General features: G+C 34.2%; 1 protein-coding gene across 1 annotated transcript in view; it reads left to right on the top strand.

The window, feature by feature from the left end:
- Nucleotides 1-67: 67 nt before the first annotated feature.
- LOC121415841 (FERM domain-containing protein 5-like) overlaps nucleotides 68-24,081 on the top strand; it is a 30,788-nt gene continuing 6,774 nt past the window's right edge. Inside the window, exons 1-9 of the mRNA XM_041609202.1 lie at nucleotides 68-285; nucleotides 7,714-7,818; nucleotides 13,361-13,403; nucleotides 15,078-15,257; nucleotides 16,883-17,006; nucleotides 19,067-19,154; nucleotides 21,184-21,336; nucleotides 21,663-21,751; nucleotides 22,425-22,490. Coding sequence (XP_041465136.1) covers nucleotides 193-285; nucleotides 7,714-7,818; nucleotides 13,361-13,403; nucleotides 15,078-15,257; nucleotides 16,883-17,006; nucleotides 19,067-19,154; nucleotides 21,184-21,336; nucleotides 21,663-21,751; nucleotides 22,425-22,490 — 941 coding nt within the window. The 5' untranslated portion in view covers nucleotides 68-192. The remainder of the gene's footprint in view (nucleotides 286-7,713; nucleotides 7,819-13,360; nucleotides 13,404-15,077; nucleotides 15,258-16,882; nucleotides 17,007-19,066; nucleotides 19,155-21,183; nucleotides 21,337-21,662; nucleotides 21,752-22,424; nucleotides 22,491-24,081) is intronic.

Raw genomic sequence — 24,081 nt, 5'->3', positions numbered from 1 at the left:
CCTGCGCTATCTAATCAGTACGAAAGGCGCGCGTGCGCATGCATGTGTACCTACGTGGTGCACATATATCGACCACCTGTAATAAGCGAAGTTGTGCAGTCTCAGTCTCAGTCCTGTCAAAACAACAGCCTCTTTTACTCATCCGTCTTGAAAATGTAATAAATTACATTTATATTTTGAAAAAGCATAAAAATGTCAATATATTCTTTCGGTATGGAGCATCGATTTCATTGTATTATCAAGCTTTTGGACGAACAAGTGGAGTCGATCAATGTTGAATTTCAAGTGAGTGTCAACACGGATTTTATTTTAGTTTATTTTAGTTTAACTTTATCAATATCATCTCGAATTTCGTCTCTTGACTCCCTTTACATGCTCACAAACGTTAAAAAATATGGAATAGATTGGTTTTTTTTTTGATGGATTGAGGGTTGATACGTTTTTTCGAGAATTAGTAAATGTCAAAACGAGTGTAAAAGAGAGAGTAAACGGTAAATGTAGAAATTCAGGAGGTACCGTTGTAATATGCTAGCTCATGCAATTCTTAAGCACACATGCGCAATGGGATTATCACGATCCCGTGATAAAAGCATTCAAAATATAGAGGAGCTATATCGCCTTGTACATAGTATGTACGATCATCACCTTAGAGCTGGAGCTGAATGAGAGTGATTGCTTTTTACTTCTTTGAGTCTGACTTTCATGACTTTGTAGGCAGAAGGCTCAGTCTGAGCTTGTTACTGGAATACTGGGGCAGTATTCTGAAAATGTTCTAGTTACTTAAAGGGGAATTTAAACCTTTGGAACAAATAGGCTTGTGTAGAAACAGAAAAATCAAAGAATAAGAATGAAGAAAGTTTGAGAAAAATCGGACAAATAGTGAGAAAGTTATGAGCATTTGAATATTGCAATCACTAATGCTATGGTGATCCTCACATTGGCAATGCGACAAGGATGTGTGATGTCACTGATGAACATCTTTCCCTTTTGGTGGACTATAAAATACCCTCAAAATGTCTCTTTTTTGCTTTTTCTTATGATGATACAAACTCTTTATCCATGATGTATTCTTAAAAAATAAGGTATTACATGCCCTCGTGTAAACAGAACACATGATTTATGGATAGATGTGATAAAAGAGGCAATTCTAGTGAAATATACTAAAGTAATGGGGAGATTTGTTCACAAGTGACATCACACATCTTTGTCGCATTGCCAATTTGCTATCTCCATAGCATTAGTGATCACAATATTCAAATGCTCATAACTTTCTCACTATTTGCCCAATTTTTCTCAAACTTTTGTTTATCTGTTTCTTTGATTTTTCTGTTTCAGACAAGCTATCTTGTTCCAATGGTTTCATTCTCCTTTAAGTTAGATCTTATCCAGATCTAAGTTCTAGTAGATACCCTCTCTCTATGAGTTGTACGATAGTCATAGACGGTAGTCATACTCGTAGTACGAGTATGACTACGTGTCACTTTTTGGTTTTTGGAAATAAAAAGGTTCTTATCTTTTCTGGAATTACAAAACTATGCTGAGCTGCACATAAAATTCATAATTTGTGCATATGTATGCCATAACTGCAGCACACTAAAACTAATGATGCTTGATGAGAAAGTGCATGGTAATTCTGAAAATACATGTTTTCTTTTATCTTCTTTATCTTTGCCAAATATTATTATTTTTTTCTTTTATTTTAACTTTTCTTCATCTTTCTTACCTTTTTATTACATGTATTTTGCGTTTTTCGCCTTTCTCTCACCATTCTTTTTTTTCTCCATTTTCTTTTTCCTTCTTCCTTCCGTCCGTTTATCCTTTTTTCTTTTCATTTTTAAACATTTCTTCCTTCTTTTTCTTTGTTTATTTAGCTCATCCGGCCAGAAGGGCAAGATGAGCTTATGCTGTGGCGTGGCGTCCGTCCACAATTTCAAAATGCTACTACTTCGCCATTTCAAGTCCGATTTCATTTCTGTTTGCTTTATATGATAGTTAGCATTACATGTAGGTGGGGGATCAAAATTTCTACACAGATCTGAAATTCATTAAATGCTGCTTCTTCTTTATTTGTTGACCGATTTGAATTTTTTGCTTCCATCTGGTAGAGCTTCATGAGGTTCACCAAACAATTACACAGAATTTTGAAATTTTGACCAGAACAATTTTTATGCTAATTTATGCAAAATTAATTTATGCATATTTTTTAAAATTCACATAAAATGCTTCTTCTTTATTTGTTGACCGATTTTGATTTTTTTTATTCCATCTGGTAGAGCTTCATGGGTTCACCAATCTTCTACACAGAATTTTGAAATTTTGACCAGAAGAATTTTTATGCTAATTTATACGAAATTAATTAATGCATATTTTTTTTAATTCACATAAAATGCTTGTTCTTCTTTATTTGTTGACCGATTTTGATTTTTTCCCCTTTCATCTGGTAGAGCTTCATGAGGTTCACCAATCCTTTACACAAAATTTTGAAATTTTGACCAGAACAACTTTTATGCTAATTTACATGTATGCTAAATTAATCTATGCATATTTTTAAAAATTCACATAAAAAGAAGCTTCTTTATTTGTTGACCGATTTGATTTTTTTTCTTCCATCTGTAGAGCTTCATGAGGTTCACCAATCTTCACAGAATTTTGAAATTGTGACTAGAACAATTTTTATGCTAATTTATGCAAAAATAATTAATATTTTTAAAAATTCACATGAAATGCTTTTTCTTCTTGACGATTTTACTTTTTTTCTTCTTCCATCTTGTAGAACTTTATGAGGTTCACCAAATTTCTACACAGAATTTTGAAATATTCAGTAGAAAATTACTTATGCTAATTTATGCGAAATTTATTCATAAATCACAGAAAATGCCTCTTCTTTAGTTGTTGACAGATTTTGATATTTTTTCTTCCATCTGGTAGAGCTGCATGAGATTCACCAAACTTGTACACAAAATTTTGTCTGGAAAATTATTTATTCTATTTTATGCAAAATTTATTCATAAATCACAAAAAATGCTTTTTCTTCTTCATTGTTGATCAATTTCAATTTTGTTTGCTTTATATGATAGCTCGAGGTGGTGATACTAAATTTCAGCATAGAATTTTGAAACTCATTAAATAAGCTAATTTATTCATATATTTTCAAAGCTCACAAAAATTACTCATTTATTTGTTGATTGATTTTGGTTATTTTGTTCCATCTGAGAGCTACATGTACATTAGGTTCACCAAGGCTCTACACAGAGTTCAGAAACTTTGACTAGATAATTATTAATACTTAATTCATATGAAATTTATTCATAGATCACAAAAAATGCTTCTATGACATTTCTTCATCAATTTCAATTCTATATCCTCAATTTATGTCACCAATATAATTCACTACAGTGTCAACTGGGCTGAAATAAAAATTGTGTTGAATTTTGTTGCGAGATGCCGGATGAGCTCCACATCATTGATGTGCTAGTTTTTTTATTTTTTTCTCAATTTTTTCTTCCTTTTTTTGTTCTTTCTTTTTTTTTGTTAATTTGTTTGTTCTTCCTTCTTTTTTAATTCTGCTTTCTGACCATTCTATGTCTTCTTATTTAATTTCTTCTTCCTTTTTCTATCTTTCTTTCGTTCATCCATTATTTTGCTTGTTCTTAATTTACTGCTATTCTTTACTTTTTTCTTTATTTTTTTGCACATGTCAAGAAATACAAATCAGTCATTGTGATATAAAATACCTATTTCGCGTGATGTGCCTGAAACTGGTGTACACACAGTGCCCATGATATTCCCTTGAAGTAAGGAAAGTTTCTTATGGTTAAACTGCCAATGGAAAGTGCATTTCGATTGGTAATGGTGATATCTAAAAAATGGGCGTGTTGAAGATAAGAAAGGGGCAGTCTTTTAAGGGGTAAGAATGCATTTAGAAGATTTTTAGAATATATATTTGCAATGATTTTATCATCTTCCTATCTCAATGAGATAAGATAAAAGATTAGAACGTTTTTAGAATACTATTCCTCGTGTTCTGAAAATGCAAATGTTCACTTTGAATTGAAGTTTAACTCCAAGTCTGACTCTCTGACATTGACTGCAGTTTTCTCAATTTCACAAAAGCAGGAGACTATGCAAACGTTTTGCTGCAGAGCCAGAGGCTAGTAATAAATGCCCTAAATATTGCACTCGGTCCAAATTATGATTTTTTTTCAATTCTAAAATTCTTGTGAAAATCAAGTCCTAATTTTTTTGTCTCACCTGCATAGCAGAGTGAGACTTAGTCTGCTGGGCAAACCCTTCACTCGAAAAAGGGTCTGAATATGCAGCCTACTCATGCCTTGTGTACTGAAGGCTCTGTATTGGAACAGCAAGTTTTGTATGTGCTAGTCTTCGCGTGGAGGTACGTAAGCACACTTGTTGATCAAATTTCCAATGAGGGTCTGTGCCTGCAGACTATTGAGACTATAGGCGCCGCTTTTCCGACGGCGGCGGCGTCAACATCAAATCTTAACCTGAGGTTAAGTTTTTGAAATGACATCATAACTTAGAAAGTATATGGACCTAGTTCATTAAACTTGGCCATAAGGTTAATCAAGTATTACTGAACATCCTATTAGAGTTTCACGTCACATGACCAAGGTCAAAGGTCATTTAGGGTCAATGAACTTAGACCATGTTGGAGGAATCAACATCAAAATCTTAACCTGAGGTTAAGTTTTTGAAATGTCATCATAACTTAGAAAATATATGGACCTAGTTCATGAAACTTGGACATAAGGTTAATCAAGTATCACTGAACATCCTGCATGAGTTTCACGTCACATGACCAAGGTCAAAGGTCATTTAGGGTCAATGAACTTTGGCCGAATTGGGGGTTGAATTCCCTTCATAACTTTGAATATTTATGGATCTGATTCCTGAAACTTGGACATAATAGTAATCAAGCATCACTGAACATTTTGTGCAAGTTTCAGGTCTCATGATTAAGGTCAAAGGTCATTTAGGGTCAATGAACTTTGGCCGAATCGGGGGTATCTGTTGAATTACCATCATAACTTTGAAAGTTTATTGGTCTAGTTCGTTAAACTTGGACATTAGAGTAATCAAGTATCACTGAACATCCTGTGCACATTTCAGGTCACATGACCAAGGTCAAAGGTCAATGAACTTTGGCCGAATTGGGTGTATCTGTTGAATTACCATCATAACTTTAAAATTTTATGGATCTGATTCATGAAACTTGTACATAAGAGTAATCAAGTATCACTGAACATCCTGTGCGAGTTTCAGGTCACATGATCAAGGTAAAAGGTCATGTAAGATCAATGAACTTTGGCCATGTTGGGGTTTTTTGTTGAATAACCATCATATCTCTGTAAGTTTATTGGTCTAGTTCATAAAAAGTGGACATAAGAGTAACCATGTATCACTGAACATCTTGTGCGAGTTAGAGTAGTTTTCAAAGTCAGCACTGCTGCTTTATTGAACCGCGTGATGCAGGTGAGACGGCCAGAGGCATTCCACTTGTTTTTTTTTTGTGCAGCTCGTGTGATTGTGATGAGTAACATTGATAAAACTACAGACAGTCAACTAAAGACTAAGCAAACAAAACTTGTGTGTACATAGTGGTCTAATCTCACTCTCACCATGGAAGATGAAATTCTCTGGCCTTCCAAAGTCCAAACATTATTTGAATGCTTGAAATCATTTTTTGTATGAGATATACTGTAGCAGCAATATGCCCATTACAGGTACCTACATGTACATGTAGCACTCTTTAACTTGGCAAGAATTCTATCAAGAGAAAATGGAGGTATATCCTTCAAAGCCCTACTGCTGATTGCTAGTTTGTTTGGTTGCAGGTGTCGCGTCAATAAATTCACATTCTGCACTGGGGCAGGTCCAAGCTATTTGACTTGTGACATACGGGACATTTAGAGACTTTAAAGTTGTGTAACAAAAAATAAATGCACAACAGAGAATCTTTTATGGATTTTGGAAGGCCAGTCGTGACCTCTTTATTCATAAAAAAAATTAGTGATCTACAATTCCATTAACGATGTAATATTTTAATTAATATGCAATGTGACGTACGGGACCAGACGAAAGCTGATTTTTTTGAAAAAAAGTTTGTCATTAAAACTCTGTGAATTGGAATAAGCTGGAAATCTCTCATTACCATGTTTTCATTGTGTATCTTATCAAGTTTCAATAGCCATGAATGAAATGATAGAACTCATTGGTGTTATTATGTAATAGCTCAAAATATAAACAACCGTGCTGTGACGTACGGGACATGTGACGTATGGGACATTTGTCCATGTGTAAAACGAATGGGGAAAGTGAAATTTCATCAAAATTTATAATTAAATTGATGCAAACCAAAGTAAGTTAAGTTTTACATGGTTTATCATGATTGATATATATTTCTCTAATAGCATACACTGAAACAAGACACAGCAAACACTTTACGACCTTATAAATATTATGAAAGAGACCTTGCAAATAATTCCATGTGTTAAACGAATGGGGAAAGTGAAATTTCATCAAAATTTATAATTAACTGGATGTAAACCAAAGTAAGTAAGTTTTACATGGATTATTATGATTTATATATATTTCTATTATAGTATATGATTAAACAAAACATAAAAAACTTTATGACCTTATAATTATATGAAAGATTTAATTAATGGATTAACTAATTAATAATAATCAATGTTATTTATTACAAATAGTAACTTTATTATCAGCCTTTTACCAATATTCAACCTCTGATATAATATCATTTATTTCAATTTACATTATCTTTGCTCCTTATTAAAAAATAACCCTAATTAGAATTACATAGAAATCCTATGTATAAAGTATGGTGTGTCCCGTACGTCACACATTTGTCCCGTACGTCACAAAGATTCATTAGCTGATATAATTAAACAGGAAATTAATTCAGTAAATTCACTTTAATTTTTGGATGTATTGTAATATAAATTAGAACTTTCCAAAGTGTGAAGAAAACTGTTCAACTTTTTCTTAATTAGAATCTAAAAAAACATATGCTAAATTGTGACGTACGGGACACTGCCTGTTGGACACCACATAATTAACTTAATTAATTTTCAAAATTATTTTTTTCTCAAATGTTTGCATGAACTTAGTACTACAAGTCCCCACAGAAATATTTTCAAATATATAATTTGCATTATCTGCAGATCAAAAAATGTGATGTCCCGTACGTCACGCTAATTAATGATTTCTTGGAATCGTGACCTTGGCATTCATTAACTTTACGTTTTCAGAAGAAAAAAAATATATAGGGGAAAAAACTTCAGAGTATAAGCTTCAAAATGACATACAATATGTTAGATTTAAGCAAAGATTTAATTTTAGCTTCAGAGGGGACAATAGCTTGGACCTGCCCACTGATAGTGGGACAGGTTCAAAATGGTCTCTTCATGGCTGTTCATTTTCATTAATGACTTGATAACTGTAAGAAATAGCAATTGCACCAATTACTTGTATTCGGTTTAAAAAATGAAGCGAACCAAGATTTCAGCATTAAAAATGAGAAACATTACTAAATATTCAGTTGGTTTGTTAGGCATGTTATCGACTTTAGTGCAATAATCACCTTTGACATTGTTTTCCTTTTCCCTAGAAATTTGTTCTACATGTACCTGATATAGTAACATTCATGTTTTTCATTCTTCTCATTTTCAGAGGGATAGCAAAGGACAGTTTTTACTTGACCAGGCATGTGATGCATTGAGACTTGCAGAAAGGGAGTATTTTGGGCTGCGCTATGTTGACCAACACAAACAGAGGGTAAGTAGCGTACCTAGGATTTTCCACGGGGGGCAAAATCGTCTGCAAAAAATTTACCCCCCCCCCAAAAAAAAAGGTCTTCAAACACAAATAAAGGAAAAAATTGACAAGCAGAAAAAAAAGGTCTTCAACCTCTTGTCAGGGGGTCAGTCTGCCCCCACCATAGGTACGCTAGTGGTAAGTAGGTCAACAGAAATGAAAAAAAATCTCTGAAAGTTAATATCACATGTATACTTGTATGAACACAATAGAAAGTTAGAAACTAGGCCCGTTTTGAAAGTCCATTTTTGATGCACGTGTACACGGCATGTTTTTCTCATTATTGTTACCTACCCCCCCCAAAAAAAAAGTGATTGAGTAAATCGTGTCAGTTTCACTAGCAGTTAATATTTTATCACTTCATAAGATCAGTTTGATATTGTACTTTTTTTTTGGGGGGGGGGGGTTGCAATATGCTGTTACCATAAATGCGGTACCATATTTATTTGTTGTTACTGTATACAAGCCTACAGTATTTATGAACTGTATTAGCAGAAAGAAAATCATTAGCATCAGCATAAATAACAAATGCACTAATCAGTTGTCGATCCAATTGTTTTAGTTCTTACATGTAGTATAAAATCTTTGAATAAACTTAATTTCATTTAATAGAATACAAAAGAATAAGTGGGGATATGACATCATCAGCCCACCTCATAAATATTCATGAATACATGCATAGAACTGTTTCACTGGAATGATGCAAATCTTTCAAATTCAATAACTTGATTATTTGTTATCAGATTTTGATCAAATTTTTGGCATTTTGCTTTGTGAGTTTTACTCTATTTATTGAGATCTACATGTACATGTAAATATATTCAGCCCAGACCACCCCTTAAAATGTATTTGTGGTGATGTTTGGGAGGGCTTGATTGTATACAAGTGCATGTAGGAGGCTGTTCTCACTACGTTCCTAAAACTAGTATACTGGAAACTAGTTTAGTGGAAACTAGTTTAATGCGTAGTGAGAACGGTCAAAGCGGTCTAGGAAGCGATCTTCCAAACCAGTTTGGAAAACCACCTCGCGATGTAGTTTTCAAGATCACTTTGCCTCGTTAAACTGGTTTTAGCGTAAGTGAAGACACAACCGTTCTTCGGGAAGCGATCTTCGCACATTTTGAGCGCGCTACTCCACACGACAGGTGTAGAATGCCTATGCTGCGGTTTCAAATTTCGCGCGAAACGTGTCACCCACTGAGAGCGTTTCCATTGCAACAAGAGCACTTTACGTGAAATGATTTTGAAAACCACTTTCGTGTGATCAAGTGGGAACGCTAGCAGAGCGATCTTCTAAAGTGGTTTCCTGAATCGGTTTCCAGTAAACTAGTTTTAGAAAGCGTAATGAGAACGCCCTCTAGGTCAAGTTGTGAAATTTAATGTAGAATTTCTTCAGATGACAGTGATATTGGATGTCAGAGATCAAGTTCTAATAATGTGTGCTACTTTTATAAACATACCAGCTAATAATGTAATTCTGAAGACTGAATGTACACTTTAAATTTGTCTTGGAGTTGAGAAATGAATCAGGTGACCTCCTTGAACTTTGCTACATTATGTCATGTGTAAGAGCCTTCGCACACCCTCTAGTGCTGATGCATGGTTGATACTCTATTTGATATTTAGAATGTGTTGGTTTTTTTGTACTTTGGTATGAATCATTAATTTCCAACAATTTATATTTTAAGATTAATTGGGGAGATAATGAAAGTTAAAAGAAAAAAGGACCACACAATAGCATAAAATGGTGTCACAATTGATGGAGTGTAGGGGAAACTCAAAAAGATGTGATTTTATACAGTCCAACTTCTTAAAACTATGAAGACAGAACATGTTCCTCTTTTTATTTTTTTCTATTAGATTCTGCTAAGAGTTTTTATATAACTTATCGTGATTTTATAACAAATTTCTAATGAACTTGTTGAAGTAAACTTGGCCTCCCAAGTGAAATAAGTACATGTATTTGAGGGACAGTATTTGTAAACTGCCTGAAACTCTAATTAGTGTGCCCATCCCTTACCAGAGAATGTATGGCTGAGAGCTCAATGTAAATTTGGTTTTACATGTACATGTAGGCCTATGGTGAAACTTGACATCTGAATTTCAGTTTATGCTTCATGATGAGTAAACAAAAAAAATGAGGGCCACTATTTAAAGATTACTGAAAAACTGCAATAATATATATTTTAAAAATTTATTACTTATTATTATTGAAATCATTATTTAGTTCCTTTTTTTTTTGGGGGGGGCTTTTATCAGACCTGCCAACCAGAACGTTTTTGGTGTATTAAGTACGTTTTTGCAACTAAAATACGGCAGTATGTTTTCTTTAAAAATATGTTTTTGTATTTAAAAAAAAATATATGATTTTTTTATTACAAAATTTTAATTTATTGAGAAAAATCATCTCTATATTATGTCTCTATTTCATAAAACTTACACAAATATGGTTATTAGATCAATGTAATTTCAGGTAACTTGTTTTATATTTAATATCATTTTTTTTTAAACCAGGATGAGATGTACACATGTACATGCATAAATGTTTTTTTTTTTTAATCTGCAAGAGCAGTGCACATTTTAGCTTGCATGCAGCTTGAGTGCCGCGATTATATTGCTTTTGTAATTGTGTTGCAGTTAATTCATGGGTGCATCTACATGTCGAAGAGGGAAAAGGATTATTATTTGCTCTTTTTTTGTTGTTGCTTCTAGAGGCTTTTTTTTTTTTGGGGGGGGGCGTTTTTCCATTTGAATTGTAGCATGTGTACATGTGCATGTATAAACCATGGACTAAGTAAGAACGTATATTACATGTACATTATGTAGAGGGGAGGTTTATTGTTACGTTACATGTATACATGTAGTAGGCCAGCTGCCAACGTGGTGGTCAAAATTGGTAAATATTTGCGATCCAAATTACACTTTAATACAAAATAAGAAACATGTACAATGTCACTTTTATTGCTGAACATTTTTTATTTGTATTGTAGTACACATCTATGATACTTTTAATATTGGAGATATGTATGTATTATGCTCATAATCATATCATTGCTGTTTTAATAGTTCGAATATGTAGTTCGAGTACATGTACATGTAAATTGCATAAATTCAGAAGTAAAGAGTTTTTTCTGAAATGGATTTTTGGTGATACAGGTCACTTAAACCATACTAATTTTGAGATGTCTTGGCAAGAGTCGGTTTCTTTTTGAGTATGAATCCCTATCCTACTTTGAATTATGTATTCACAATTGCTGTAATTTTCACGAATCTGATCTTGTATGATTTTACAGATCTACTGTATGTAAATAATATAGATGCATTTAAGCATGAACTATTTTTTTTCACAGTATTGGGGTTGACTTCCCCTTTTAAACAGAGGGTCACATGTGATATAATGTTGACTGTAACTCATTAGGTGGTTTCAGACCGCCTCGAAGTTCGCCAGTTCCAGGTATTCTCTGATCGGGAAATTTACCCCGATCAGAAAATACCAGGTATTTTGGTAATGTGAAAGCAAACTACGCGTAATTTCCCCGAAAGAAAATACCCGCTAAATAGTAGGTACTTGGCGAAATTACGAGAACTTTCGTGGGGATTTTTCCAAGGTCGCAGGTATTTTGGCGATGTGAAAGCAAATTACGGGAACTTTTATCCCAGCGTGTCGTTGGGCGCGGCGGCATGGGTGGCTGCTGGGCAAGTGATTTTGAATCTCCCGCCTTGCCTGCTTATCAGACCACACTGCACATGCTCGTAACTTCGGGAACTTATCCCGAAGGATGTGTTTCGGGGCGGTGTGAATGCAGGAATAATTAACGGGTATTTTTTAGCCTTAAAAAGTTCTCGTAATTTAATGGGGATTCTTGTGATCGAGGCGGTTTGAAACCGCCTTATGAAAGTTGTCAGGGAAGGTGTATTATGAAGCCCATTCAAAGTGTGTGGTCAGAAATTAAAAGAGTAGAAGGGGAGGTTTGTTCTTACTTGTAAAATTGTAAGTACAGTATTTCTAAGCTGAAGTACATGTACAGGTTTTTATGTGGAATATGAAATTATGCATTATTTTCATTGATGTAGGCAGGAAAAGGGGGAACCTTCATTCTGAAGACAAGTTGGCTAATTAGTAAAAGCAAGCAGAAAAAAGCAGAAAAATAGAGAAAATGTTAATTTAGGTTTGATGAAAATCCATCAAAGAATATTGAACTTTGTGAATTTTTAAAGTTTTGAAATAATGATGTCATATGCGAGCAGCTCCCCATACATGTACATACTGTACACCGTGTAATATTCCATAAATGCAACTTTTTTATGAATGGAACATGATGGATATTTTTTTAGTATACATGTGCAATATATAAAATGATGTGGCTGATGATCTAACTACTGCACAGATATAGTAACTTTGAATTGTTTAAAGATAATTTTATTTTTTAATACATGTCACATGGCATGTGGAGGAGCTGTTCATCTACAAAAATTATTGTAATGGATGTATGAGTCATCATATCAATTTTTTGAAAATTCTTATCTCCCTTTATTCTTTTCCGGATTTTTATCAACCCCTTCAGAAGGCCCTTTTTTTCAATTTTTTCTGCTTTTTTTTAAAAGCAAATAATGTTAGGGTTAACTTCTCCTTTGAATCTTTCTGAAAATCTTTAAGGGATGGTCTGGGCTGAAAGTATTTATAGCTATTAAAATGAATAGAGTAGAATTCACTGAGCAAAATGCTGAAAATTTCATCAATATCGGACAACAAATAATACTAAATTTTCAAGTTTAGCAATATTTTGTGAAAACAGTTGTCATGAATATTCATTAGATGGGCTGATGATTTCACATCCCCACTTGTTTTGTATTTTATATGAAATCAGGTTTATTCAAATGTTTTCCTTCAAGAACTAGAAAAATTGGATTGACAACTGATCATTGTGCATTACATGTAGATATTAATTGCTGCAACTTATTTCATTATAAGGGAGACATATCATTCACACAAGTATGAAATAATGAAAAAGCTATGATTTTATGTAATAACATAAGAAAACGGAAAGTGGAGATGTGACATCATCAGCCCACCTAATGAATATCTATGATGGCTGTTTTAACAAAATATTTCTAAACTTTAAACTTCAATAACTTTATTATTTAGTATCCGATTTTGATGAAATTTTTGGCATTTTGCTCAGTGAATTCTACTCTAATGCATTAAGATGTAAATATTTTCAGCCCGGACTATCCCTTCTATAGTATGGCTGCACAAATGATGATGATACATACAAAATGTTGGCATTTTGACTTTTTAATGTCGAGTGTATTGTTAATTAGCCCCTGGTATTTGCTCATTTGATATCAGATGTTCGTTTCCTGATATTGTCTCTGGAACATGATAATATATTCATGGAGCTATTAACACATCATGTAGCTCCATGATATATTGAATGATTATGCATTGACATGTATGTTCAGTCTGTAATAATATTGGTATGTTCTTTCTTTTCTTTTTTAGCATTGGCTGGACTGTAAGAAGAATGCTCTGAAGCAACTAAAAGGTTGGTATGAATTGAATGACTACATCTAGTGCAGTAAAATTTTAATCATGTTCAGGGCTCCGTAACACAAAGGTTTGCGATGGATTGCAAATAGGAAAGAACCGCACTGATTGGTCCCTGGTCAGTACTTAAAATTAAATGCGCATGTAACATTGATCTTGATTGGTCAGTTCATTTAGCGATTGATCGCTAATCTTTGTGTTACAGAACCCTGATCTTTATAAAATTGATTTCACACAAGTCATTTTTATTTTGTTCACTATTCATCAACTTTTGGAAGGGAAACATTTGCTATAGCATTGATAAAACAATTTCAAGTACATGTACATATAGGTGGTACATGTAGTAAGCATAGCTTGTTGAACGTGAGCAAATGGGAGCTAGGCTGAATGTCAAACATTCGTACCATTGCAGACGGACTGTCCATTATGTACCATTGCAAGGAAGGAACAAGGCGACGTCTCTATAAAAATTAGGATTCAATGCATTGCGTTTATTATAAATGCAGATGCAATGCGCAAAGGGCTTGCTGGCTAATTGCGGATTGTTGCTGCAGATCAGAGGCGCGTTGGAGAGAGTTTGCTTTTCGCTTTCAATAATTCTCATTTTCATAGATTAACATAGGAAAGAATGGATTATTGTGCATATTTTTGCTAACTTCCGAGGCGTATAACATCAATAGCGAATATTCTTATTCGTGCAATGGTGCAACATTTTGCATTCAGTGAAAGAAAGAGACACTCTTTTCAACGAGACGTAGCCGAGTTGAATAGAGCATCTCTCTTTCACCTTTTGCGAAATCTCGCACCATCGCTCGCATGCCTATTGTATAAATTTGTATACTGGCGTGACCATAGTTAAAAATATGTTTGACTTGTCTTCTATAATCTGGTCTGAAAAAAAATCCATTATTAAACATCTTGTTGATTATTTGACTGCCGTATAATAGGCACTTTACTGATGTCTATATTATCTAAATTAGCACTAAATACTCATTATATATTGTTTGCAATTTTGATGTTTTCTGTTGGATATATTTTGAGTGTATGAAAAAGTGTACAGCCCATGTCATAGGATATTAACTGTTCCCAGTTAGACCTGAGCTTTGAATTGGTATCTCCTCCTTTATGATAGCTTCCTGAGCTATTGTTAAAGGATGAAAGTGATGTGAGATTAAGCTCTAAAGGCTCTCATTAATCCTGTAATGAATGGGCAGATTAGGGATATTTTACTTTAATCCTAGAAGCACATTATGACTCATGCCCAGTTTCAGAATAAGAAAAGTGGGAGAGTAGGTTTCAAGTCTTTTAAAGGCTCACATGTTCATATTCTGCACTGTTTGTACAATGTACAAGGCAAGTGGTTTGCTGTTTCCACCTGAAAATGAAAAAAAGAAACTATAAGTGACGCAGAGCAAATTTACATGTACCTCTGAAATGCCAGAAAAGTGGGCTGGAAAACTTAAAAAAGATGGTCCAGTGTATTTTTTTAAAACGGTATAACATTTTTTGTTTGGTGAGCTATAAAAAAGGAGCTCCAGAAACAGTTTTATTGATTTTACTTGTGATAGTGCTAGGGGGTAACTTTTCTTTTAATAAAGTTCTTCTCTTTTTGTATTTCCTTATAAAAATGATACAGTGTATTTAATTTTCAGTACATTGTGTTTCCTTTCAGGTACAGGCCCACCTTACAGGGTGGTATTCAGAGTGAAGTTCTATCCAGTAGACCCTTATTCATTAAAGGAGGAAATCACTCGCTTTCAGTTATTCCAGCAGCTCAAACGAGACCTTCTTCATGGCCGCATCGTGTGTGCTTTTCAAGATGAGGCTCTTCTAGGTGCTTGCATAGTGCAGTGTAAGTGTAAACGTGATGACTTGATTTATCTTGCAGGCGATACATTTGCGATTGACCCAGATCGTGTAGAAAACTGCTTGTAGTATCCATTCTGTGTCACTTTATACATAGAAATGTTTGCAGTTGCTATTAAAGGTCAAGTCCACCCCAGAAAATTGTTGATTAAAATAAATAGAGAAAATCAAACTAGCATAACACTGAAAATTTCATCAAAATCGGATGTACAATAAGAAAGTTATTACATTTTAAAATTTCGCTTATTTTTCACAAAAAAGTGATATGCACATGTGTCATGCAAATTAGACAGTCAATAATTTCCCTCACTCACTATTTTGTTTTCTATCGTTTGAATTATACAATATTTCATTTTTTTTACAAATTTGTCAATAAAAACCAACTTGACTGAACCATAAAGTATATTACATCGTTTATTCCACCTGTTCATTAAGAATTGTTGTTTCACTTGACAATGAGGAGAAAATTAGAATATTTTATATAATAAAATGCAAAAGAAATAGTGAGTGGATGATGTCATCAGGCTCCTCATTTGCATACAGATCAGGATGTGCATATAACTGTTATGTGAAATTAAGCAAAACTAAAAATGTCATAACTTTCTTATTTTACATCCGATTTTGATGAAATTTTCACTGTTATGCTTGTTGGATTTCTCTCTTTTTATTCAAATTAATTTTTGTTGGGGTGGACTTGTCCTTTAAAGATCAAAACGGAAGGTCTTAATATCTCTTGAGGATGAATTGAATGCATACTTTGCATCAAAGAGCCCTGAATGTAAAATTGCATATTTTTACGTTGCGTTGCATATCATGTACGCATCAGCATTTAAGTAGTCATACTTCAATCTTTGTGAAACACCCCCCCGGTACAATTAAATACTACATTTACATACTACATGTATGTAGGATATGATATTCAACCTTATGCCTATGCATGTACATACTTTGTCAATTGCGGCAATATGTTCAATGGCACAATTTAAAAACTTATTTATCTCTTAACTTCATATAAGAGTAATTTTGACTTTAGGTCCTCATGAACACAGTATGTAAAGTGCATACTCTTGTACATCTTACATTATGTAATGTTTTGTAGTACAAGAGAGAGAACCAGGCAAAAAAGAAGACTGAGTAATGAGCCGGATATAACTAAGCTACATACCGTACATGTAGACACCTGTTCTTAATCACAGCTAACTGGTACATGTATCTATATAAATCTTCTCTTCTGAATAGTGCATTTTAAATAAGCTTGTTTCAGAATGATTAGCCTGCCCTTTTTTATGGTATAAATACATTCCATATTTTACTTTATTCATTGTATTTTTTTCTCTCATTCTCACTCCTTCCTATCACTTTTATTTAATCTCTCTCTTCTCTCCCACTTTCTATCATTCTCTCTGCTTCCTCTGATTATCTCCACCCCCCCCTCCATCCGTCCATCTGTCCCTCTCTGTCTGTTTGTCTCTTTCTTTCTCTCTGTTTCTGTCTATCTCTCTCTACTTCTGTCTATCTCTTTCTACTTCTGTCTGTCTCTCTCTTCTTCTGTCTGTCTCTCTCTACTTCTGCCTGTCTATCTCTCTCTCTCTCTCTCTCTTACTGCTACAGCTAACCTTGAAGATTACAATCCTGAAGAACACCTGCCAGGGTATGTTTCTCACTTCACAATGTTTCCTAAACATTCTGAGAAACGACAGATCAGGATAGAGGAACTCCATCAGTCAGACCTTGGGTAAGGTTTTTATCAATAAATTTGCAAATTTCAACATAATTAAAATGCTTAATTTTCTTTTTAAGATATTACTAGTTTATTCAGGCTTTTTTCAAAGGACACATTTTAATATTAGAGCATTTTAAGGGGAAAAAACGAATAAGGGTACAACATTTCTCCAAGGCCAATGGGATGGGCATTAAGGTCAGTCATCAGGACATCTACGGCCATGGCCTTTGTTTAATTTAAGCCTGAATTTTTTAAAATATCAAATTTCATTTGGCTAGGAAAAAAAACAGAACTTGGGGATAGTCTCTTTTCTAATACTAGTAGTTGAAATGGGATTTGAAATGCTGAAATTTCTTGATATGTTGTGTTGCCCTGATCTGTTTTATGGATGATATCATGTACATCACTGCTTTGTATGTATATCATTGATAGATTCAGTATATTCATGTGTGCAAATTTTTAAATGACAAAATGTGAAGCCACCCTTGATGTAGTACTTATTGACATGCAGTTTTAAAAAAGATGCTCAGTTAGGTGAGCAAAAGTACTTTGACTGTGCCATTCTTAGATGATTTATGATAAAATGTCAGTCTAGTAGTTCTTCCTATACATAATTGAAGTCCTGTGTGTCAGATATATAATAGTACCCATTGGTGTCCTGTCACCATCAATCATTCCATAAATCAATTAACTATGAATTTCCACTAGACACAATAGAGTTTCCGTAGCTATAATTTACATATGAATATGAATTAAAGTGGCAGCATTATTCACCGGTAACACATTTTGGTTCTGTGTTTTTATGTCCCCTCAGACAAAGTCGTCCGGAGGGAGCATTAAGCATTGGCCCTGTCCGTCCGTCCGTCCCCCCATTTGGTTTCCGCACAAAAACTCAAAAAATATTTAATGGATTTAAGAAAATTTTAGTGTGGAGGTAGATTACACTAAAATACAAGCAAAGTTCGAATTCAGAGTCCGCAGGTCAAAGGTTACAGCTCATTAAATATACGAGTTGGTTTCCACGCAACAAATTGAAAAATATTTAATGGATTCAAAAAATTTTTAGAGTGTGCGTAGATGACACCAAAATACGTGCTCAGATCGAATTCGCAGTCCGCACGTCAAAGGTCACAGCTCATTAAATATGCGAATTGGTTTCTGCATGATAACTTATGAAATTTCAACAGATTAAAAAATTTTGGGTGTGTATGTAGATGACACCTAAATACATGATAAGTTTGAATTTCGGAGTGCCCAGGTCAAAGGTCACAGCTTATTATAAATGCGAGTTCGTTCAAAGGTCTAAATTTGTTCATTATATATATATTGGTTTCTGCACGATATTAAGTTCAATTATATTGAATGAATTTCTGATCGCATTAAGCGGGGCATCTGTGTCCCTTGGACACCAAATTTCTAGTTAAATACCTGTATGTAGCCCATATCTGTTTTATTTTATTTTTCAGTTGACTGCAATTACAATATGTATACATTTCATGTGAAATAAGTATTTGATATTCACATTTCTGCCATCAAAGTTTTCTCTTTTTTTCCTGCATAAAAATATCACATTTTCTTATACATGTACATCATGTGATGACAAAAAACATGCATAAAATATTTCCCATATGATCCGTGGACATTAGATGCATATGTAAGTTGTTTTGCTGGGTAGGGGAGACCAGGGTTAGTTGGAACATGGGGTAAGTTGAAACATTGTAATTTTCTTTAAAGCCTGTAAAATACTGCCCTCAATTTATTGCTATTAGTGATACAACAGTGTTGAATTATTATTGCAATAAATTTAGGGCAGTATTGCATAAATTTAATTTACAGGCATTAAAGAAAATTACACTGTTTCAACTTACCCCATGTTCCAACTAACCCCGATCTCCCCTATTTTCAATTACTCACATTTCTCTGTATATAAAGTTAAAAATGTAGTTTAATTTTCGTTTTCAATGTAACTGACCATTCTATGAGAACATTTTTATGAAGTGCCTTTGAAAATTGTTGTTATTTAAAGGATTTTAAACTTTTTTAATTACTTGGTATTTTTTTTTTATAAATAGTGGGATGATGCCAGCACAAGCTGAATTCAAGTTCATAGAAACAGCACACAAGCTTGACACATATGGAGTAGACCCACATTTAGTCAGGGTAAGGACTTTTAATTGTACAGTACTTCCAAAATTGGCAAGATTCTGAATAAAAAAAGTAATTAAAAGGTTATTGCCAAAAGTTACATACATTTTGTGCAAAGTTCAGTCTCCAAATTTAGACAATATCAGAGGAAGGAACTATTTAATCAGTTGATAATGTGAGGTTACATTACAGTATCAGTTTATTGGAACTTAATAAAGGCTGTCATTGTTTTCTATTGGAATCATTCTGTGAAATTAAAGTTTTAAGGATAACTTAGTAAGCTCACAATGTACAGGTGTTGATTGCAAGAAGGCAAATAAAAAGGATAAAAGCCCTTAAATAGTTATGTCCAGGGGGACTTCAAGGTGACGCCCTGGACAACCCCTTGGTGACTCTTTGGTGACTTGGAGGTTACTCAAGCTTTTACAGTGGCGAGTGCACACCTGACATGGGCTGCGTTTATGCGACCTCAACCCAGAATCATGATTTGAATGACGATTTGAATCATAATTCAAAACAGCAACATGAATCACGATCTGACAGAATCAGCGTTTATACGACCATCTTTCTAACGCTGTTTCTCCCTGAATTCGGGCCGATCCAGTGCGCATCACAGTGCGCAGTTTGACCCAGGAAGTATAGGTCAACATTTTCGCGCGTGTTTCTAACTTCAAGTCGGCTGCTAGATTTTTGCTGCCGCCCGAGCTAACGCGCGATCGTTTGTGCAACGTTTACTCGGCTTCCGAAAAATAAATCTTTTACTTCCAGAATTCCGTGTATTGTACCTCGTATTGTTTTTGTTTACTTGTATTAAATCTTGTCGGTTCATCGAAAATGGTGTTCAGTAGCCGTAGTACTGGGCACGAATTCTGTTAATTTTGTCTCGACAGGCGGTGCCACATCTCCGTAGAAATAGTAAAAATCCCTCCCTCGCAAGCGCCGCTGAAAGGGATTCGTTGGGATTCGTTTCGTCTTATTTCTGTGAATCCCGGTAAGGGATGCTTTTGCTTCAGGCCAAAGCACAAGTAGAGCCCTGAGTTCGTCGTCAGTCCAATTTGTGCCTTTGGAACTTGAAGATATGATTGATGAAAACAATGAAATATACAAATGACGCTACAGTACAACCCCGGGGTACAATACACAGAATGATAATTCCTAAATGCACGTGACAATTGGCATATACCGGTACTAGTACATACTGGCAATACTGCTACACGAAAATTAACGTACCTGCACGAAACACAGCGCGCGCCTTTGAGTCGAACCCGGAAGAAGCACGACACAATGACGTCATAGAATCATGATTCAAATCACGATATCGTTTATACGAGCTTTTTCGTTCGTGATTCTACAGAAACGTCTTTCCAAACGCCCCTTTTTTCGTGTTTCATGTTTGTGATTCTAATCATGATTATATTCATCGACTAAACGCAATCGTGATTCTGCAGAATCGTGATTTGAATCATTCTAATCATGATTCTAGGGTAAAAAAGTGTCGAATAAACGCACCCCTAGTTTCTCTCGCTCGACTCTTCTGCACTTGATTATCACTTGACCTTGTATTGATGCAATAGAAACAAAACAGTTAGTTCAGTTTATAGTGATCCCACAATAAGCTTTGAGCTATCTATGCAGAAGTCACCCTAGATGTCATTACATTGAAAAGTATCATGAAATTCATCTGGGAGTCATTTAGATACATTGAAGAGTGATTAAATTTTATTATTGGTGTTTTCTTTCTTTCTTTTTTATTCATCTTTTATCTTCTTTTTTTTGGTGTGCAGGTGTATCTGCCTAAGTCAAATCTCCTGGGCCCACAGGAATCTCATTAGAATTCTATAAAAAAAAAATGTATAAATTTTGGTCAGCAAACATGCTTTAACTTTGGTAATTATTATACGTATGAAGGTCAATGTATGTAGAGTATGCTTTTTTCAGCCATACTTGGCTCTAATATTCACATCAAAGGTGACCCCCCCCCCCCACTGACTTGGGTTATATGTATTTGATTTAACATTTGACAATGATTTATTTGATTGAACAGGACATGTATGGAACCCAGTTATATCTTGGCTTGACATTCCGTGGGGTACTTCTGTTCCGTGGTAGCATGCTAGCAGAGACATTCAAGTGGGATACCATCAGGAAGTTCTCGCAAGACGGTCGAGCTCTCATCATCCATGCTGTCTTCAACGAGGTCAGTCTGTAATCAATCAATCGTGGACATATTGACCACTTTGGGGGATTTGGCAAAGTATCTTTTGATGCGCAGCCCTAGAAATCAGTTTGCTCAAGCCATAAATTTCAATAGTTTCACGGAAAGGCCAATTGTCCATTGGGCTCATTTCTTTTTTTATAAATAAAGGCATACCATGTAGTCCTCTTCAATTATAACTTAACCCGTTTTATTTGAATGCTGCATCACCTTTTATCCCTAGTCAGTTTCTGAAAATGTTTGCATAAGATTGAGAGCTATTAATGTTGTTATCAATCTCACTTTTTTTCAATATTTGATATTTGCAGAAGAAAGTGAATCATCGTTACTTCTTGAGTACAGACGCTGCAGCTGAACATTTATGGAAATGTGCAATAGAGAACCAGGGATTCTACCAGTAAGTAATACAAACAACCCAAATTCAAGCTCATCTGGTAGCCTCTATTTTGGTCAGGGATGTAGTCGAGACCGATTCTTATGAATCACAAGGCTGCTGGAGGAAACCTTATCCTATAGATTTTGTACACGAGACTCGGCCCAAGGCCAACGCCGGCCTCGACGTCATCCCTGATTTTGGTGTGTGTTTTTTTAATTAACCATGTACACTCTTATAGTAGTACTCAGGTGATAAAATATTGCATGAAAAAAACTTTGTGTTTTCTGGGCTTGCCGAACATTGTAGTATTGCTGTCTTCATTCAACACTCAGCATGAAGGAGTGAATTTTGTAAAGGGGATCACTAACTTGTGAGCACAACTGTATATATGTTAAAATTTCATTCCGGAGAGAATCTCATAATGAACGTTTCACCCACTTTGCTTTCTATAGTTTGGTTTTAACGATGTATCTGGCTCGAATGTGTCTCAAACCATACACATTTGTGCAATTAAAAAACAAAATTGTTAAACCCCAAATTATCATCTGGAAAATTTATGCTGAAACACACATTTAAACCTTTTCTTTCCCAGAAAATAGATAATAAATGACCCTTTGTTTGGCAGTTGGTATTACTAGCATAATGTGCATGTATAACAACAACCTGTTAACATAATTATTATTTATATTTACAGAAGCAGAGTAACTAAAGGGTTGAAGAGGACAAACAGTTTCCTGAGGAGAAATAGATACAGCTTTAGGTAGGTATTAGATTTGTTTGAATTCATTATCATTCAGTGCAATTCTATTTATTTCCATTCAATTCAATATCAATTCATTTCAATCCAAATCAAAGCCATTCCATTCAATCCAATTCATTTGAAGGCAAGTCGATTAAAAGTTTGTTGATATATCATGCAAATTATTTGAAATACATGTAGCAAAAATACTTCAGCATTATTTTGTTTTACCTTTTTTTCATTGCAATCTTCATCCATGTTCAATAAATGAAGTTTGTAATATTGTGTTTTAAATCTATAAAACAAAACGCCTTTTCTCCCAAATTTACTGACTGATTGTATTGTTCATGGTTTGATCTGGTTATGAAGATCAATACCTTGTCATAATACTGAGCTATAAAGGTCACTGGAAGGACAGTGAACTTTGGTAACTACAGGTGCATTACATAACATAATGAAATGTACATGAGTTAATTACAGGACATACCAATCATGAAATATACAACATTCTCTTTTGTCTCTGGAGAAAGTACATTACAACCTGTCAATCATAGTTAATTACATCCTGAAATCTACACAGTTGTTTTTAAAATGCCAGGATGAAATTGACAAGAAATGAATTATTTTGATGGAAGACATTGAACCCAGAAACAGAAAGGATTTAAAAAGTAGGGCATTGAAATGAACTTTTCATTAATTTCATTTGTAGCGCATATGATAGAGTGCAATAGTCCAAACCCCATTATGAATATGTTTCTATTTGGATTTGTTTCTATGAAAAAAACCCCCACACTTTACAAATACAAAACAGCTTTGACATAGGATTATTCGTAAAGGATTGGTATTTTCCTTGTTTCTGTTTGTTTTTGATAATCAATATTCATTTACACAAAAAAAAACACTTATTATCACTTGGTGTGCCTATTCATAAAAATAACCAACATCAGTTCAATATTAAATAAAAGGAAAAATTAAATACAATTATAAAAAAAAAAGAAATTTGAAATAAACATGAGTTACAGGTGTCAACACACTTCTCTTCACAAAGTTTTTATAGGAAAAATTATTTATCATGGTCAAGTCAGCGTATCGTCATGCATTGGTTAAACATTAATCCTCATTACCAGGCCCTTCTGAGAATACTTGAAGCCATCTGTCTTGTGGTTGCTTACGCATAATCATATCAGTTGTTTAAAGTGTTGATTTGAATAATTGAGAAAAATCAAACTAGCATAAAACTGAAAATTTCATCAAAATCTGACGTAAAATAAGACATTTTTGACATATTAAAGTTTTGCTTATTTTTCACAAAACAGTGATATGCACAACTCAGTGACATGCAAATGAGATAGTCGATGATGTCCCTCACTCACTTTTTCTTTTGTTTTTTATCGTTTGAATTATAAAATATTTTATTTTTTTACACATTTGACAAGATGGACTAACTTGAGTACTTGACTGAACCATAATTTTAAACAATGCTATATTAATTCCACATGTTCAGGGAGGAATTAATTGTTGTTTCACTTGATAATGTGGAGAAAATTAGAATCTTCCATATTTCATACAATAAAATACAAATGAAATAGTGTGTGGATGATGTCATCAGTCC

Source organism: Lytechinus variegatus, chromosome 5, assembly GCF_018143015.1.
Source record: "Lytechinus variegatus isolate NC3 chromosome 5, Lvar_3.0, whole genome shotgun sequence".
NCBI classification, from domain to species: Eukaryota; Metazoa; Echinodermata; class Echinoidea; order Temnopleuroida; family Toxopneustidae; genus Lytechinus; species Lytechinus variegatus.
The sequence above is the reverse complement of the archived record's forward strand: the minus strand, read 5'-3'. Positions and strand labels throughout refer to the sequence as shown.